Genomic DNA, 19,514 nt, shown 5'->3' with positions numbered 1-19,514 from the left:
AAAAAAAAATCATAGATTTTTTTAAAAATATTTTTTCAAGGCGTAGATTTTTAAAAAATATTTTTTCAAGGCGTAGATTTTTTTTAAAAAAATATTTATTCAAATATCAATAATTCGTATATTTCTTACAGAATATTTTTTCGGGTATCAATAAGGCGTAGATTTTTTAAAAAATATCTTTTCAAGGCGTAGATTTTTTTAAAAATATTTTTTCAAGGCGAAGATTTTTTTAAAATATTTTTTCAAGGCGTAGATTTTTTTTAAAAATATTTTTTCAAGGCGTAGATTTTTTTTAAAAATATTTTTTCAAGGCGTAGATTTTTTTAAAAAATATTTTTTCAAGGCGTAGATTTTTTAAATTTTTTTTATAAAATTCACGCCATGGCTGGCCTTTGAAAAAATATATATTTTTTAAATCCACGCCTTGGCTGTATATTAATTTAAACTTCACACTAATTTTTCCTTAAATTTTTCTTTTCCAGCAAATTATGGCACAATATCCCCCATTCTGCAACGAGGCCGTTTTGCTGTCATACCCGAAGAGCCACACGGTTCACCGGCTCAGGGTACACCACCAGCAGAACGATCTCAAAGATCACCGTCACCAGAATGGGATTTCGATATTGAACAGGTAAGTTGAAGAAACCAATTACAATTCTCAATTTTATTTTTGAAATAAATGGAACAACTTTTTGCTCTAGGTAGGGTAATTTTTGGTAAATAAAAAAATAATTACTGAAATAACTGAACTCTCGATGCTGTGAAATTCAAACGATGCTGGTATATTTTTATCAAACAAAAAAATAACACAACTACCCGCATATTTTATTAGGTGGTTGATAATTTTTGTTTTCATCTAAAAACTGAAATCTTATATAGGGTAATTGTTTAATACTTTTAAACTTTTAATACTTAAACAAATTAAAAAACATTCAAAAATTGCTTAAACATATTTTGAATAAAAAAATAACCTTTTCTCTTCAAATTACCCCCCATTTAAAATAACTCCCATTTATCGTCGCCGATTTGTGGCAACCCTCACCATTTTGATTTGTTTCAGTTTTTCCATTCCATTTGATGTTTTGCTGTTATCTCTTCTTCCCATTGTTTTGTTTTCTTTTCCTTTTGTTTTTGCATCGCCTGAAAACATCAATGGAACATTCCGCTGAAAAAATGTAAACAAATCAAACGGCGGAATGTTGTGGCAAATGAACTGCTGTCATGTCATGGTAGGGGAATGTTTTGGAATTTTGTTGTTCTTCTCTCTCTCTCACACAGTTGGTGGAGGAACAGTGGGAAAGTTGCTGTTATTGTTGTTACTCTTGTTGTTTTTGGATTTGTGTTAATGGATCAGCATGAGCGAGCTTACAGTAAATTGATGTTGCCATATGGATTATATTTTCTTGGGATAGTTAAGGGGATTTGGGGAGTCGTTTGTATGTATTTGTTAAAAATATATTTTTTAAGCATATATTGAAGTGAATAACCAAATTAAAAAAGCATTTAGGGTGGCGTAAGGGATGATAGATACCAAGCAACGGCTCTGATTGGCTTTAACATGGCGAAGCCCAACACAGCGTATTGAGGATCTGGAAGGAGCATTTTGAAATGTTTGTGGTATCAAATAGTGGCGGTGAAGAAGATACCCCAAAACCAATTTGAGATGACGATATGTATACCACCACCTAGCCATGATGAGGTCAGAATTGCAATTAATCGGCTGAAAAATAATAAAGAAGCATGTGCCGATGGATTACTAGCCGAACTGTTCAAGACTGGTGGTTCAGATGGATTCAGACAAGGTGACAGTTTGTCATGTGATCTTTTTAACATCCTGCTGGAAAAGGTCATACGAGGCGCAAAGAACACATATTACTCGCCTACGCCGATGAAATCGATATAATGGGTCGAAACATTGCGAGTGCTTGTTTCGACCCATTATTCGTCGGTATCTAAGGACTTTATTACTGAACAAATGAATATTGACTCTTTAGTGTCTGAGAGCCGAATCCACAGCTTCAAAAGTCAGCATGAAAAGCCTAACTCCTTATCCATTGAGGTCAGACTCCTCAGACTCTGAGAACTCAGTCGTCAGTTTCCAAAGACTTACTACTTTTTAGCTTCGGCAAACTAAATCCTTAGCCTCTGAGTATTTAAGAACTTTGGACACTCAATCTTCAACATCTGATGACTGACCTATTTGACTTTAAGAACTGATTACTCGCCTGGATTCCTGAACATCTGAGTATTGACTCTTCAGTGTCTGAGAACTAAGGCATCTAAGGCAGACTAAACTTCAGCATCCGATGATAACTTTTCAGCCTCTGACGTCAGATTCCTCATACTCGGATTAACTAAGAACTAAGTCTTCAGTTTCCTAGGATTGACTACACATCAGCTTTTGAAAACTGATGTCACAATTTGCAGCCTTTGAGTATCTCAGAATTGAACCTTCAGCATTTGAAGAATGAGAATCGGAGGTAATAGCCCTCAGACTTTGAACACTCAATCTTCAACATCTGATGACTGATTTATTTGACTCTAAAAACTGATTACTCGCCTAGATTCCTGAACATCTGAGTATTGACTCTATAGTGTCTGAGAATTGAATCCTCAGAATCTAAGGCAAACTTCAACATCCGATGATAACTTCTTAGCCTCTGAGGTCAGATTCCTCATTGAGGACTCTAAAGTCATAGGTTGGGACTATAAAGTCCTTAGAAGTTGAGGATTCAGATACTGATAAGTCAATTTCCAGAACAGCCCTCAGATGCAGGGTGATATTTTTGATTGTTGTAGTTTTTAACAGTGCTCCCGAGTATTCGTTTTTGTTTTTTTTTTTTAGTTTTTCAAAAGAACGTTCATTAGCAACAAATTTTAATTAATTTTAATTAAAAAGGCATTTTAAGACCTTTAAAGGCTTCTATCGCCTAAAAAAGGCATTTTAATTTTCTATTTCTAAAAAAGGCATTTTAAGGCCTTTAAAGGCTTCTATCGCCTAAAAAAGGCATTTTAATTTTCCATTTCTAAAAAAGACATTTTAAGGCTTCTATCGCCTAAAAAGGCATTTTAATGCTTCTAAAGGCTTCTATCGCCTAAAAAAGGCATTTTAAGGTCTTTAAAGGCTTCTATCGGCTAAAAAGGGCATTTCAAGGCCTTTAAAGGCTTCTATCGCCTAAAAAAGGCATTTTAATTTTCTATTTCTAAAAAAGGCATTTGGCTTCTATCGCCTAAAAAAGGCATTTTAATTTTCTGTTGTTTAAAAAATGCATTTTAAGGCCTTTAAAAGCTTCTATCGCCTAAAAAAGGCATTTTAAATTTCTGTGGTTAAAAAAGGCATTTTAAGGGCTTTAAATGCCTCTATCGCCTAAAAAAGGCATTTTCATTTTCTGTGGTTAAAACGGCATTTTAAGGCCTTTAAAGGCTTCTATCGCCTAAAAAAGTAATTTTAATTTTCTATTTCTAAAAAAGACATTTTGAGGCCTTTAATGGCTTCTATCGCCTAAAAAAGGCATTTTAAGGCCTGTAAAGGCTTCTATCGCCTAAAAAGGCATTTTCATTTTCTGTGGTTAAAAACGGCATTTTAAGGCCTTTAAAGGCTTCTATCGCCTAAAAAAGGCATTTTCATTTTCTATTTCTAAAAAATGCATTTTAAGGTCTTTAAAGGCTTTTATCGCCTAAAAAGGCATTTTAATTTTCTTTCGCCTAAAAAGGCATTTTAAGGCATTTAAAGGCTTCTATCGCCTAAAAAAGGCATTTTAATTTTCTATCGCCTAAAAAAGGCATTTTAATTTCTATCGCCTAAAAAAGGAATTTTAAGGCCTTTAAATGCTTCTATCGCCTAAAAAGGCATTTTAAGGCCTTTAAAGGCTTCTATCGCCTAAAAAAGGCATTTTAAGGCCTTTAAAGGCTTCTATCGCATCAAAAAGGCATTTCAATTTTCTAACGCCTAAAAAGGCATTTTAAGGCTTTATAAAACCAAAAATATTCCCTAACCTCTGAGGTTTCTCTGAAGATTTATTTCTTACTTTGACGTCTCGGTTTGCAGAACTTATTTCTTAATCTCTGGTATTTTCTGACAAATATACAAAAAAAAATCCAACTTATCAACAAAACTCCATTTTCCTCTTTAAATTCTGTTAAAATCCCATTAGCCCAGCGATCAATGATCAACAACACAATCTGGCATCACCTTTACCCCACAACAATTGTAAGCTCTCTTAAGCTCAATAGGCTGGCATTTCTGCAATGCGGTCATTTCTGTGTTGGTGTTGTTATCTCTCTCTCACACACACACACATCACTCTCCCATTGACACAGCTGCCTGGCAATCATGCTCACATGCTCTATTTCACGCAAATTTTCAAAGAAATGCCTTAGCGAAAATGTAAACAAAAAACGTTTAATCAGTGATACGAACAACAATGAAAACAAATGGAATAAATATAATTGATTAATTCTGAGAATAATAAAGAAAACAAAAACTATAATTCTATTGTTTTTTTTTTGTTCTCGTGCTTTTGTAAAATTGAAGAGAGAGAGAGAGAGAGTAGTAATACTCTTCCAAGAGAGTTGAAGATATTGTATTTGTTGGGATTGTATCAGGGATGGGAAGTTTAAGGTTGTACTATATCGTTGGGAATGTGTCGAAGCTTCATCTTACCTGAATTGCGGATTTTTTTTCGAAACTTAAACTGAGCATTGCTAAATTGCAGATTTCCTATAGAAATCACAAGATAGATGAATTGAATTTTTCCTTTGGAAACCTTAATTAAGCCAAGCTGAATTGAAGATTTACTATGGAAACATTAATTCAGCCAAGCTGAAATGAAGATTTTCTGGGGAAAAATTAATTCAGCTGAGCTGAATTGTAAATTTCCTATGGAAATCTTAATTAAGCCAAGCTGAAATGAAGATTTCCTATGGCAATCTTAATTCAGCCCAGCTGAATTGAAGATTTTCTATGAAAACGAGAATTCAGCGAGGTTGAATTAAAGATTTCCTATGAAAACAAGACTTCTGCGTTGCTGAATTAAAGATTTCCTATGAAAACGAAAATTCAGTTGGAAAATTTCCTATGAAAATCGTAATTCCGCCAGTCTAGATTACAGATTTCCTATGGAAACCTTGATTCAGGAGTGCTGAATTGGAGATTTCCTATGGAATCGTCAATTTTAGAGTGCTGAATTAAAGAATTCTATGAAAACGAGAATTAGCTATGCTGAATTGAAGATTTCTTATAAAAACAAAAATTCAGGGAGGATGATTTGAAGTTTTTTTATGGAAACGTTAATTCAGCGAAAAGATTTAGTATGAGAACTGTGATTCTTGTATGGAAACCGCAATTTCGCCGGGCTGAATTGAAAATTTCTTATGAAAGCAGTAATTTCTTTAACTAAATTGAAGATTTCCTATGGCAACCGTAATTTTTGTAGGCTGAATTGTTAATTTCCTATGGAAACCCTAATTCAGAAGTGCTGAATTGAAGTTTTCCTATTTAAACCTTAATCAAGCGGAGCTGAATGGTAAATTTTCATATGGAAATCTAATTAAGCCAAGCTGAATTGATGATTTACTATGGCAACCGTAATTCTGACAGGCTGAAGAATTTCCTATGAAAACGAGAATTCAGCGAGGCTGAATTAAAGATTTCCTATGAGAACGAGAATTCAGCAATGCTGAATTAAAGATTTCCTATGAGAACGAGAATTCAGCGAGGCTGAATTAAATATCGTATGTTAGCCGGCCGAGATTTAATATTTCCTTTAGAAACCCCTAGTTCAAACACGCTGAATTGAAGATTTCCGTAAATTTTGCAGGATGAATTTTAGATTTCCTATAGAAACCTTAATTCAGGAGTGCTGAATTGAAGATTTTCTATGGAAAAGATAGAAACGATAATTCAGCTATAAGATTTCCTATAAAATCGTAATTCCGCAAGACTGGATTGCAGATTCCCTATGGAAATCTGTCAGCCAGCCGATTTTGTTGCTGTCAGTCAGCCAGATTATCTATGGAAAAGATAATTAAGCAACGCTGACTTAAGTTTTTTTATGGAAACGTTAATTCAGCTAGAAGATTTCCTACGAAAATCGCAATTCCGCAAGGCTAAATTGCTGATTTTCTATGGAAACCTCAATTCAGTAGTGCTGAATTCAATTTTTTCTTATGATAACAAGAATTCAGCAAGGCTGAATTGTAGTCTAACTATATAAATATTAATTCAGCTCAGTTGATTTGAAGATTTTCGACGGAAACCATTATTCCGCCAAGCGGAATTGTAGATTTCCTATGGAAACCGTAATACTTGTTACCAAAATTATAGATTTCTTATGGAAACTTCAATTTAAGAATGCTGAGTTGAAGATTTTCTTTGCAAATGTGAATTCAGCGAGGCTGAATTGCAGATTTTGTATGGAAACATTAATTCAGCGAAAATTCCGCCAGGCTGGATTGCAGATTTCTTATGGAAACTTTTGTTCAAAATTGCTGAATTGAATATTTTCTATGTAAATGTACGGAAACATTAATTCTGCTAAAATTCCGCCAGACTGGATTGCAGATTCCCTATGAAAACTTTAATTCAAGATAGCTGAATTGAAGATTTCCTATGTAAATGTTAATTCAGCTAGGCTGAATTGCAGATTTTGTATGGAAACATTAATTCAGCGAAAATTCCCCCGTTAATTCAGCAAGGCTGAATTGCAGATTTTGTATGGAAACATTAATTCAGCGAAAATTCCTTCGGGCTGGATTGTAGATTTCTTATGGAATCTTTTATTCAAAATTGCAGATTTGAAGATTTTCTATGTAAATGTTAATTCAGTGAGGCTGAATTGCAGATTTTGTGTAAAAACGTTAATTCAGCGAAAATTCCGCCAGGCTGGATTGCAGATTTCTTATGGAAACTTTTGTTCAAAATTGCTGATTTAAAATTTTTTTTATGTAAATGTATGGAAACATTAATTCAGCTAAAATTCCGCCAGACTGGATTGCAGATTCCCTATGGAAACTTTAATTCAAGATAGCTGAATTGAAGATTTCCTATGTAAATGTTAATTCAGCTAGGCTAAATTGCAGATTTTGTATGGAAACATTAATTCAGCGAAAGTTCCGCCAGCTGTATTGTACATTTCTTATGGAATCTTTAATTCAAGATTTCCTATGTAAACGTTAATTCAGCAAGGCTGAATTGCAGATTTTGTATGGAAACATTAATTCAGCGAAACTTCCCCCGGGCTGGATTGTAGATTTCTTATGGAATCTTTTATTCAAAATTGCAGATTTGAAGATTTTCTATGTAAATGTTAATTCAGTGAGGCTGAATTGCAGATTTGGTGTAAAAACGTTAATTCAGCGAAAATTCCGCCACGGTGAATTGCAGATTTCTTATGGAAACTTTAATTCAAGAGTGCTGAATTGAAGATTTTCTATGTAAATGTTCATTCAGCGATGCTGAATTGCAGATTTTGTATTAAAACGTTAATTCAGCGATGCTGAATTGTAGACATACCATGGGAACGTTAATTCAGCGAGTCTGAATTGTAGACATACCATGGAAATTTTAATTCAGCTGTGCTGAATTAAAGATTTTCTACGGAAACCATTATTCCGTCAGGCTAAATTATAGATTTCCTATGAAAACCCAATGTTGTTGGACAATTTTCAGAATTTTCGGTAATTGGAAAGTTAATTAAGCGAAAAAAATTTTCTATGAAAACGATAATTCCGCCAGGCTGGATTGCAGATTTTCTATGGAAACTTTAATTCGAGATTTCCTATGTAAATGTTTTTTTTTCAGCGAGGCTGAATTACTGAATTTTGTATAGAAACGTTAATTCAGCTAAGCTGAATTGCAGATTTACCATGAAAATATTAATTCGGCTTGGCTGAATTTTAGATTTTCTACGGAAAGCGTTATTTCGCCAGGCTGAGTTATAGATTTCCTATGGAAATTTAATGTTGTAAAAATTTCAGAATAGGGAGGTGTATACAAATTAATTTTTTTTCTTTATTTCCTTATTTTGGATTTTAAAAAAATACAATTTTCCGTCCAAATTTCCATTTTTAATAAAAAAAAGTACCTTTTCGCTCTTAAATTGTACTCCTTTTATTTATGAATTTTCAACTTCCCATCCCTGCCCATGTATATGGGCTTTCGAGAGAGAGAGAATGAGAGCGAGAATGCGTTCGCTTTGTTTATATTTTGTGTATGTGAGTGTATCGTGTCTGCTGATGATAAAGTAACAACAACAACAGCAGCAACAACAATAATCATTTTTTTTTTGTATAATTACTACAACAACAATATCAGACACACTAAGAAACGAAGTAAGAAAACGGCGGAAAACATTTTGGAATTGGTAAATTGCAGTTAGTGTTTCGTTAACTGTTGAAGCAAATCAACGTTTTGAGACGACGTGTGCCGTTCGTTCGTTTTACTTTTGTTTGTGTGTTCGTTCTTCTGCTTCTTTTCTTTGCATTCGTGATCGATTGTTGTTATTATTATTTTAATTAATTATTACAAAGTGTATCTGTCTGTCCAGTTGTAGTTTCTTTTGTTTTCTGCTGAGCTCTCTTGGTGTCACGAGATCTTTATGTAGAGAGCAGCCGACAACAGCTGACAGCAGCAACAGCTAACCCACAACCGCTCTTGTACGCGTTACGTCCATCCATCCGTCATTCGTTTGTTCGTTGTTTTGTTTATCCGCGTCGCCGTTGTGTTTCTAATATCGTCGTCCGACGTCCGTCGTTTGTCCGTCGTGTGTTTATCAATTTGAATATCGTAAAAGAGTTTACGTTTTTTTGTTTTTTGCCATTTAAAAAACAAATCATCTAAAAGTGAAACATAAATAGAAAAATAATAATAAAAGAAGGAAGAAAGAAAAACGGAAAATAACAACAACAGCAGAGAATCAACAAGTGTTGGTGGTGTTTCGTTGAGTTTATTACAACAACGTTTGTTTTGTGTTACGTTCGTCGTTGTTTCTCTCCCATTTTCGTGTGGTGTGGTGTTGTTATCAAAAAACGTGCAAAAGCCCCAGCCCCCCACTCCGGGAGAGTGGCAAAAATAAAAGCCTTAAAAGAAAATTTGAATAAAAGAGGAGAAGAAAAAGTGTAAGAAAAATATTGAAAATAATGGAAATTTTTATTTCATTCTTTGTTTATGTGTAACAAAAAAAAAAGCTGGCTTCATCAAAACCCTATGCCCCATTGTAATTGTTTGTTGTCTACAACAACATTTATGTGTGTGTTGTTGTTGTCAGCCAGCCAGCCTATGTGTTTAATGGGGTGGTGTTAGTTTTTGCCATTGATATGTGTGGTTGGCAAAAAAAAAAAAAAGAAATAAAATAAAAAAATATATGGAAAAAATATTCCACCAAAACCATTAACAACAAAAACAACAGCCTAGTCATTGAAATTGTGTATGTGCTCTGTCTGTCTGTCTGTCGGGTTTTTGTCAACAACGATGATGACAAATTAAAAAAAAATACAAAACAAAAGCAAATATCGAAATACAAAACGACAACAACGAATGTGTCAAAAGAACGAACCGAATGTCTGATTAACACAACTCAAGGGTTTTTTATCAGAATTCCATAACAGCAAAAAAAAAAAAAAAGAAAAAAAAAATAGTGTGGCTCAATAACAAATAAAGCAATAAATAAATTGCATAATTACGATATAATAATAATGAAATAAGCAACACAAAATAATTTACAAAAAAATTAACTGTCATTTTTATATTCTCAAAGGACCAAGAAAATTGTGTGATTTTTATGATCATTATTTGCTTAAAATAAAAATACCTCCTCAAAAAAAAAAAAAAAAAAAAAATCCGATTTCATAGGGGACATTTTTCCCGAGACCTGATTTTTATGATCATTATTTGCTTAAGATAAAAATATCCCAAATAAATTAAATATTAAAAAACTTCAAATATCTTCCCTCAAAAAAAAAAAAAAAAAAAAAATCCGTTTTCACAGGGGAAATGTTTCCCTAGATCTGGACCTCTGAACTTCCGGAATTCATATGATCATAATTTCGATATTTATGGACCGAATATGGTAATATTGGCGGATATATAGAGAAACATGTTTATTTAAAAACAATTTCAATCGCATAGCCGAATTTTCCATCTGTCCATAGGAGAAAATCTTAAATCCCCGGCCGAAGGACGGCTATATACGAAAAAATGTTGATACAAAGGAAATTTTAATCGCGTAGCCAAATTTTCCACCTGTCCATAGGAGAAAGTCTTAAATACCAGGCCGAAGACCGGCTATTTAGAAAAATATCAGTTTAAAAAAAAATTTGATGCGTTAGCCGAATTTTCCGCCTGGTCATAGACAAAGTCTTAAATCCCCCAGCTATTTTGTATAATTTTTAATTAAGACGATCCTTCATCGATTCATAAATAATGTAGTTATGAACATAGCAATTTCGGAAATTCGTAGGTCCATATCTTGAGAATTATGGACTTCCCCCATGAAAGTCATATATTTTCATGATCAGCGAGACAGAGTCCTACCTGTGGCAGAAAAATCCGAGATGAGCCCCTAAACTCAACTTGTTCCCTTGTAATTCCTTCCAAATAATAATTGCCTTTAAAATTCCCATGTAATTGAAAACAAAATGTTGTGATTTATTTTACCAATAATTGCTTAGAATCACTTAGAAATACCCCAAATGACATTAACTCGATTTATTCCCTTTCAAAAAAGTCCAATAAAAATCCGTAAAATATATAAATATATATATAAAATATAAATATAAAATATAAACATTAAGTTTTGTTAATCACTTTAAAACATTTTAATTTAAACGTGTTTTAATTCCTTCCAAAAAAATCCAATAAAAATACCCTTTAAAATTCCTATTCAATCAAAAACAATTTTTTTTTATTTTTATAATCAATATGTTCATAAAAACATTTTAAAACACTCCAAATAAATTAAATATGACGTAAAGCGATTTATTCCCTTAAAAAAAAAAAATAGAAAAATAATAATAATCAATAAAAATCCATAAAATATCTCAATTTTTTTATAAACAAATTTCAAAATATGATGTTGTGAAAAGTGTTTTAATTTCTTCCAAAAAATCCAATATGAATTCCCTTTGAAATTTCAATTTTATGTGATTTTTATAAAATCTATTTAAAACACTCCGAACAATATTTAATAACGTGATGTATTCCCTATTCAAAAATGAAATCCAATAAAAATCCATAAAATATTTCCATTTTATTTAAATGAATAATCTCTTTATAATATTCCCACACAAAAGTGTTACATTTCCTTAAATAAATAAATAAAATAAAAAATCCCATTAAAATTTATTTTTAATTGAAATAAATATTAAAATATTATTAAATTGCCTTAACTAGTTTATTTAAACTCTTTAAAATATGCTTAATAATTTTATTGATAATAAAAGTGTTTTCCTCACAAAAAAAAATCCAATAAGAATCCCCTTTAAAATCCCTCATTGTGAAATGCATATTCAAATATTGTTAATTTACCTTAACTAGTTACATTAATCTCTTTAAAACATTCTAAAATAATCTAAATAATATAAAAAATCATTAAAGTGCTTTATTTCCTTAAAAAATCCAATAAGAATCCTTTTATTATTAAATTGTCTTAAGAGTTCTTGCTTCATTGTGAAACAATCAGCTGTTTATTGTTTACCACCACATCAGGCAAAACCTTGCACGCGTGCTCTCTCGTGAAAGTAAATAACAGCATACTCTCATGCACATTTAATTGAAATAATTGAAAACCCATTGACACACACACACATCGACAACGCAACGCATATTTGTTATTCTCTGCCCGAGCCTGGTTTACCATAACAACAGAGTGCCATTGCATAAATACAGAGTGTGTGTGTGTGTGTGAGAGCGAGAGAGCGTACATTAATCAAATGACAATAACTTCAATTCACAATAACGCAGCCAAACAACCAGTCAGTCAGTCAGGCAAGCATGCATTTTTGCTTTTATGCATGCATGCACAAAACAAATGATCACAATAACAACAAGAACGAACACAACACAGACTCCATTTACCCCACAAAAGGGAGAGTGAGAGAGAGAGCAGAGTTCAGTTCAGTGGGGACTTTGTGATGGTTAAAAATAAATGAAAAATGTATTAAAAAGTGATAAAATTAAATGAAAAGAGAATAAATGAAGATATTAAAAATATATTATATTTAAATTATAATAATAATTAGCCCTTAAAATGTTTGAAAAATTATTAATAAATAGACATTGTTTTGCTAAAAGGCAAATCATACGGTCTCTCTATCTCCTTGTCTCTGACAGATGTAATTGGGAGATTTGTGATATTACCCGCTAGCAATGTGGACTAGTTCGGCACCGTATACTCGTCGATTCTTAGGGTTACAGTAACTAGTTCCACTTAAGACCCCTCACAGTGCAAACAACTGTAAACTTTAACATGGGGATGTCATACGAGGTAACCAATTGACTCCTTTTGCATTACCTGTAGATGGTACTGTACTAGTTCCAGGTTTACAGTCATATACCAGAGACAAAAGACTAACCCCTACCTAGTTCCAAGTATACAGCCATATACTAGTGTCAGCAGACTACCCCCTATCTAGTTCTATGTATACAATCATGTACTAGTGTCAATTGACTATCCCCTATCTAGTATAAGCAGACCGATTCTAAACTAGTTTCCAATGAACTAGTTCAGTACCAATTATTGTTAGTGAAATGATTATTTTTAGTTTTAATACATTTTTTATTTGAAACATAAATGAATACAAATATACGTTACTATATAAAAACACAAATAAATTAAATTCAATATATATACATATAAATACATATATATAAACTTAACACAAAAAATTGGCACATGTTTATCTGATTCTTAAAACTATATTTACATAGTTAATATAAAAACAAAACAAATTCAATATTTATAAAATAAAGTTAATGGTAATATTTTATTAACTATTCTGCTTTTCTCTCAGCACTCACTTGTTTAAAAAATCGTTTCTTTTGTACTTGTATTGCTTTTCGCAGTTGCGTTTCAGGGGTGTCTGAATTTTCTTGAACTGGTATTGAATCTGCAAAAAAATAATGTTTAATGTATACAATTATGTAGAATATAGTAATATTTTTTTATATACCTTACCTAAAATTACGTTATATATATTGCTTAAGGACTTCAAACTTTTTTTTCCATGATTTCCGTCAATATTATATTCGTAAGTAATTTTTAAACCTATAATATTTTTTAATGATTTCAATATTCCCTCTCTTTTTATAATGGATGATATAATCTTAACCTGAAAATTAACAAAATATTTGTATATAATCTGTCTTCACTAAGAAAAGAATTTAAAAATACTTACATATAGATCTTTATTCTCACTTGTGATGTCGTTATTAATATCAATAAGATCTTTCTCAGTGCTGATGGGAAACCTATTCGTTAAAGGTATCTCATCACTTTGAGATCGAAGTAATTTTTGCACCATCACCTTCAATTCAGCTAATGCATCAGCTAAAACCTTGATCTGACCTATAGTGAAAACAAAGAAACAAATTAACAATTTGCAACAATTCTAAGAAAAATGACATAATTTTACCTTGAATTACTTTTTGAGTATTTTCCACATTTTCCATCTTTTTAACAAAAGTTTCGCAATTGCACTTTTGATTGAGACCATCTGCAAAATAGAAAAATAATAATAGTGAATTAATTAGGAAATTATTTAAGATTATTAATTACTTACCATTGTTTATAATTGAACTGAAACGTTTAATTTTTCTGGGTGTTTCTTCCATTTTAAAATAAAAACTAAAGAAAATGAATTTCATGTATATAATAACAAAAAATTAATTTAACAATCCAATTAATAAAAAGAAAAGGAGTTGCATGAACTGACAATGAAATTTCAAAGGCAGGTGTGCAATAAAGGCAGTATAACTAGTTTGCTATTGTAGGGTAAAACTACTAATTTACACTCTAAATCGGTTATGGGAAAGAGTTCTTCGCGGCACGATGGCTCTGAGTCCACTACGCTTATACCCAAGTCTAATGAATCACAGAGTTCGTTAAAAAAACTTTGTGGATTTGTGTACCTGCGACCCAATAAAAACCCCTCTTGGCAATCGCGGAACGTTACAATCTGTATAGGAATAGAAGATCTTATGTAGGCGGCATTGTTTGGAAAACGTGTAGTTAGAGTACAATTTTTAAATATGTATTTATTATTTTCTACATTTAGAATTGGAGTACTATTTCCTGAATTTAGTTCAAATGTTTCTTCTACAGAGTACCTATAAATTTGTTCTAAAATGTTCCTCGGACTTTTTATATATTTCTTTAATTTTTGAAGGTAGTTCTCGAAAGGATAAGATGATCCACTTGTAGGATCTCCAACTATATTAATAGATTTTTCCAAATGTAGCAAGGAATGAACATTATATGAAATACTATTTTCACCAAATACTATAGCAAAGTTTTCAACAAATATATTAAGCATATTTTGAGCAGTTTCCAGATTTATCGGTCTTTGTTTTGAACAACAAATTATTCTATACGAACAATGTAATAATAAAAAAATATAATACACATCTTCGTGTACGACATTCTTTAAGACAATAATTCCGTTATATAAACTAAATTGCCGAAATTCAGTTGCCTTCCAATTCGATAATTCGTCCAATGATCTGGGTTTACGACAGAACTCTTTAATGCTATATTTTCGAATATTAGACAAGGACTCGGATATGTTCGAAATGGCTTCCTTGGAAATTTTAATATTACTTTTATTATTTATAAGTCTTATAAGGAATTTTCTCACAACACCTAAATCTATTAGGTGCATAACATCTAATATAACTTGTGTAACCATTTTTACACCAATACTCTCAAGAGGGGAATTTCTTGAAAGGTATTTTGTTTGGTGAAAGTTTGTATATTTTCTAGAAGCGAAATCTTCATCACTGATTATAACATCGCATATTGAGCTGTATGTTAATGTCCCGTTTATTTTTTTTCCAACCTGTGTACATTTTGCACAACCGTATCGTGATGTATGAGACGGGACACCGGTTATAAAAGCTCTTGCAGGAGCATCACAAATTATAGCACGAATATTTATAGTGTATGTGAGACCTCCAATTTCTAGACCATATTCTGTAGAATGTGCCATTTCTTCTTGAAATTGACGTAAATATGTGTCCAGGTCTTGTGGTTTAGTTTTGCCTAAAAAAACTCCAACCGGTAAAACATAACATTTAGGTGTATTTGTAGTTTTAACTAAGATCGGCTAAATTTGAGTTTTTGAGCTTTTAAAAAGTGGAAGCCCGTCTATATTCACATCAATGGTTATATTTTGAGGCAAAGAAATACAATTAGAAAGTTTTAAAAGCTGTGATCTAACCCCGATATGAATATAAGTTCCACCTGCAATACTTTCTATTAAAGGCCTTGATGGACAATAAAAATTAGGGTTGAAAGAGATACTAACACCTTCTTCTCTTAAAATTGAAACTAGATCTTGCACACAATTTCTAGACGGTCTGTGTTTTTTAAACCATTGCTCAAATTTTAAATTTAATTGCCCGGCTTGGTTAAAGTCTTCTTCTTCCACTAAAATATGTGGAGATATTGGTCTGATATTTTCTGAAGGTTCCTCAATAGAATAATTATGTGGGGTTACCTCTGAGACAACATTATCAATTTTTTTAATCAAAGATTCCTTTTCTTTCTTTACTCTACGTCTAAATTGTCTTTTGCTACTCATTCTTACCTTTTTATTTGTTATTTTAATCACTTTATATTAACACAATTTTCACAATGCAACTTCACTTTACAACGATCAAAATAAGAATGATTTTTTCCAAACAAAACGCACGTGCATTCCTCAAGAATAACTGTTCATTGTTTTTTGTTGATCATCTAAACAAAAAACTATTCAAAGTGATTCTTGTTCGTAGAGATCTCATTCAAATGTTCGTTTAACTTGTCTGTTGGTTGGTTTTTTGGTGGTGGTTTTTTATTTATGCACAACTGTCGCCTCTTCGTTTACTTGGGGACGAAAAGGTGTCAATTGGTTCCATTCGCATTACTTGGGGACACATTTGGTACTAGTACGGCTTATAACTAGTACAAGACTGACGAAATTTAGTTAATTGGAATTTTCATTGCTAGCGGGTAGGGAGATTAGAATAAATGACAAATTAATGAAATTACGATAAAGGCTAAATGAAAAGGCAATAAATGAAGGAAAAATTAAATGTGTTTCAATATTTATAAAAAAATAATTATGTCCCAAATGTGAAAAAAAAAATTATTTATAAATACCAAATTAAAAAGAGTAGGTAAATAATATGAAATTAAAAAAATAGAAATACTATATATAATATAGTAAATAAAAAAATAGTGAAAAAAATTATAATTAATAAATAAAAATAACAAAACAAAAAATAAATAAAATATTAATTTAAAATTAAAAATACTACATGTAAATAGTAAAATATAAAAAATAATAAAAATACGATACGACTTAACTAAAAAATTTAAAAAGAAATGTATATTAAAAATTCTAAAATGAAAATAAATAATAGTTTATTAAAAAAATAAAAATACTAAATAAACTATTTTTAATTTTTTATTCCAAGGCCTCCAAGGGTCTTCACAATTACACACCGCATTTATGGTTCGCTTTATATAAAAAAAGAGATTTCTGATTTAATGTTCAATCAATCAAATCGGTTAGTCAATTCGATGCAAATAAAATTTATAAGTTTATAAAATATTGACCCTTTGTGGGTCAATAGGCTGTGTGAAGGGTTCAATTCGGACATTCCATACGCCCGATATTGGATTTAGAAAATATTGAAAATGGTGATCATTTGTGTGGGAGTTACTAGAAGGAAAGCCGACGGGTCCCACATTCGGCCTTCATCTAGATTTAATAAAGATAACAGACCGTGCAAAGTTTGGTTGAAATCGGATATTACATTTGCCTAATATTGATTGGTCCCACCTCCAGACTAGATCGAGGCTTAGTAAAGATAATAGGTTGTGCAAAGAAAGCTAGACCATTCAATAGAAAATATTGAATATGTTGACCATTTGTCAGGAAGACACCAGAAGGAGTGGACCTATGTATCCCATATTGGGATTTTATCTAGGCTTAATAGGTTGTACAAAGTTTGGTTCAAATCGGAGAGGAGAGTCCGTTCGCATGATATTATAAAATTAATTTTTTGCAAAAATTTGACTAAATTGTTAGGATTAGGATGTTCAAAGTTTGGGTGAAATCGGTTACTTTCTTCGAAAGTAATCGTGCACACCTGCCAGCCAGACAGACGGACGGACGGACATTTGTAAATCGTTTCCAAATTGTCTGAAACGAATTTGGTCCAAAGAATCATGGGGGTATAAAACGAATATTTTTTTTGAAGAACTTCCATTAAATTATTTAGACTTTTTGTTATAGGTCGATGGACCAAATATGTTTCAATTTCCAATTTAAAAAAGGTTTTACAGACCATATAATACCTTAAGATACCAGCTGTAAAACTTCAATGGAGATATTTTGACAATAATATATCTGCGGATGGTATGCTACCTTTCTCTAAATTCCAAATTTCAATAATTCAGATCGAAGGACAAAATTCAATAGGAAAATATTATTCTATAATCTTTTAGGAAGCATTCCCCTCATATTTTGAAGAAGTGGTGCTACATTCGAAATAGAAGCCCAGCAGAGATTATTCTACTAGTTGTATAATGAAAGGTGAAGAACCATATTTGGTCCTTCGACTTATACCAATAAATCGGAAGGTTGAACAATGCTTCTAGGTCGAAGGACCAAATACGTTGGAATTTCCATTGTCAAAATGTCGTATCTCTCGATGGAATACTATTGGAGTTTTTCGAAGAACTTCCATTAATTTATTTATGCAATATAAGGGCGGCGGATGATATATATTCCATAGTTATTCTACTTCGAGAAACATTCAATAATTAAAATCGAAGGACCAAATTCAATTTGAGAGATATTATTTTACAATCTTTTAGGTGGGTTCCTTTATCGAAAATTAAAGCCTTGTTAATGGATTTATTGCAATCGAATGACAACTTGATAACTTTAATTAAAGTCGAAGGACCATTTGAACTCTATAGCTGAGATCGAAGGACCATTTAAGATATTTTTATTAAATCGAAGGATCAATTATTAGCCTATACTGAAAGGTGAAGAACTATTTGTTGAATATGAATGCTCTGCTGTCCAAGCATCATTGATATTTTTTCATTTTTTGTTAAAGAAGGAAACTATGTGCTCTCAGTTGGAGAAGTTATGGAAGATTAGTCGAAGTACCATTTGATTTATTTGGATCACGTCAAATGCCCAATTTTGTATTAAAGACACTTAAATTATCATTTTTCCTATTTTACTGCCGTTGAATTACAATTTGATGAAATTAGTTCAAGTCGAAGGACCATTTAAAACCTATAACTGATGTCGATGGACCATCTGTTGACTTGCAATCTAAATATTATTCAAAGACGTATACTGAAAGGTGAAGTCTCATATATGGGATATTACTGCTGTCGAAGGACCATTTGGGGTATTTGTATCAAGTCAAATGACCAATTAAGTATTAACGTTTACAACAATCGAATGACAATTTGATGACATTAGTTAAAGTCGAAGGACCATTCGAAACCAATAACTGACGTCAAAGGGTAATTTACAATATTTTAATTAAGTCCAATGGCCATATTTTGTCTTTTGCCGCAATCGAAGGACCGCTTTGAATAATTATATCAAAATGTGAAGGTCAATATGTAGGATATTACTGCAATCAAAGGGTCATTTAAGACAGTTTAATTAAGTCAAATGGTCATCTTTTGACTTTTGCTGCAATCGAAGGACCATATGAAGGCTTATAACAAAAGGTGAAGGTCGATATTTTGTCGATATTACTGCAATCGAAACATAATTGATCAATTTTTCCGAAATTGAAGAGCGATTTAAATCTATTGAATATTCGAGTACTTACATAAAGTGAAAAGGTCACTGATTGACATTTGGGCCTTCAACTTTTCGAAGAATCTAAGATATTTTATTACGAATGAATAATAATTTAGTTAAAGTCGAAGAACCAATTTGAAAACTATAACTGACGTCGAAGGAGAATCTGTTGACTTTTGCTGCAATCGAGGGACCATTTAAAAACTGCGATTGAATGACAATTTGACGACTTTAGTTAAAGTCGAAGGACCAATTTGAAAAGTATAACCGACGTCGAAGGATCATCTGTTGACTTTTGCTGCAATCGAAGGACAATTTAAAAACATACACTGAAATGTGAAGAACCAAGTTGGGATGAAATCGGTAACTTCCTTCAAGAGTTATCGTGCGCACTAGCCAGTCAGCCAACCAAACGGACGGGTGTTTATATATCGACTACAAATTGCCCTATACGTATCTGGTCCAAAGAAACATGT

At 31.9% G+C, this 19,514-nt stretch overlaps 1 protein-coding gene across 3 annotated transcripts; it reads right to left on the bottom strand.

Annotated features, from left to right (window-relative positions):
• Positions 1–12,833: 12,833 nt before the first annotated feature.
• Positions 12,834–16,207, bottom strand: LOC133331354 (uncharacterized). Of its 3 annotated transcripts, none has more exons than XM_061539752.1 (6): positions 15,802–16,207; positions 13,777–13,841; positions 13,630–13,710; positions 13,393–13,562; positions 13,173–13,320; positions 12,834–13,104 (listed from the first exon to the last, which is right to left on the bottom strand). In XM_061539752.1, exons 2-6 carry the CDS (start codon positions 13,826–13,828, stop codon positions 12,989–12,991), a joined length of 567 nt encoding a protein of 188 aa, XP_061395736.1. In that variant the 5' UTR covers positions 13,829–13,841; positions 15,802–16,207; the 3' UTR covers positions 12,834–12,988. The 3 variants fall into 3 exon arrangements, 2 of the variants coding, with proteins under 2 accessions (XP_061395736.1, XP_061395735.1); XM_061539751.1 differs by having other exon boundaries at positions 12,841–13,104; positions 13,173–13,326; XR_009754381.1 differs by lacking the exons at positions 13,630–13,710; positions 13,777–13,841 and having other exon boundaries at positions 12,844–13,104; positions 13,173–13,326.
• Positions 16,208–19,514: the final 3,307 nt, after the last annotated feature.

This window comes from Musca vetustissima, unplaced genomic scaffold (assembly GCF_032173495.1).
Source record: "Musca vetustissima isolate MV318-11 ecotype Yass unplaced genomic scaffold, APGP_CSIRO_Mvet_v1 utg4927, whole genome shotgun sequence".
Taxonomy (NCBI): domain Eukaryota; kingdom Metazoa; phylum Arthropoda; class Insecta; order Diptera; family Muscidae; genus Musca; species Musca vetustissima.
This window is presented reverse-complemented; position numbering and strand designations above follow the sequence as displayed.

Coding starts and splice junctions, on each gene's coding strand:
- LOC133331354 (XM_061539751.1), bottom strand. CDS start 13,828: ATGGAAGAAACACCCAGAAAAATTAAACGTTTCAGTTCAATTATAAAC. Junction 13,711..13,776: donor CAGTTCAATTATAAACAATG/GTAAGTAATTAA, acceptor TCTATTTTGCAG/ATGGTCTCAATCAAAAGTGC. Junction 13,105..13,172: donor TATATATAACGTAATTTTAG/GTAAGGTATATA, acceptor ATTTTTTTGCAG/ATTCAATACCAGTTCAAGAA.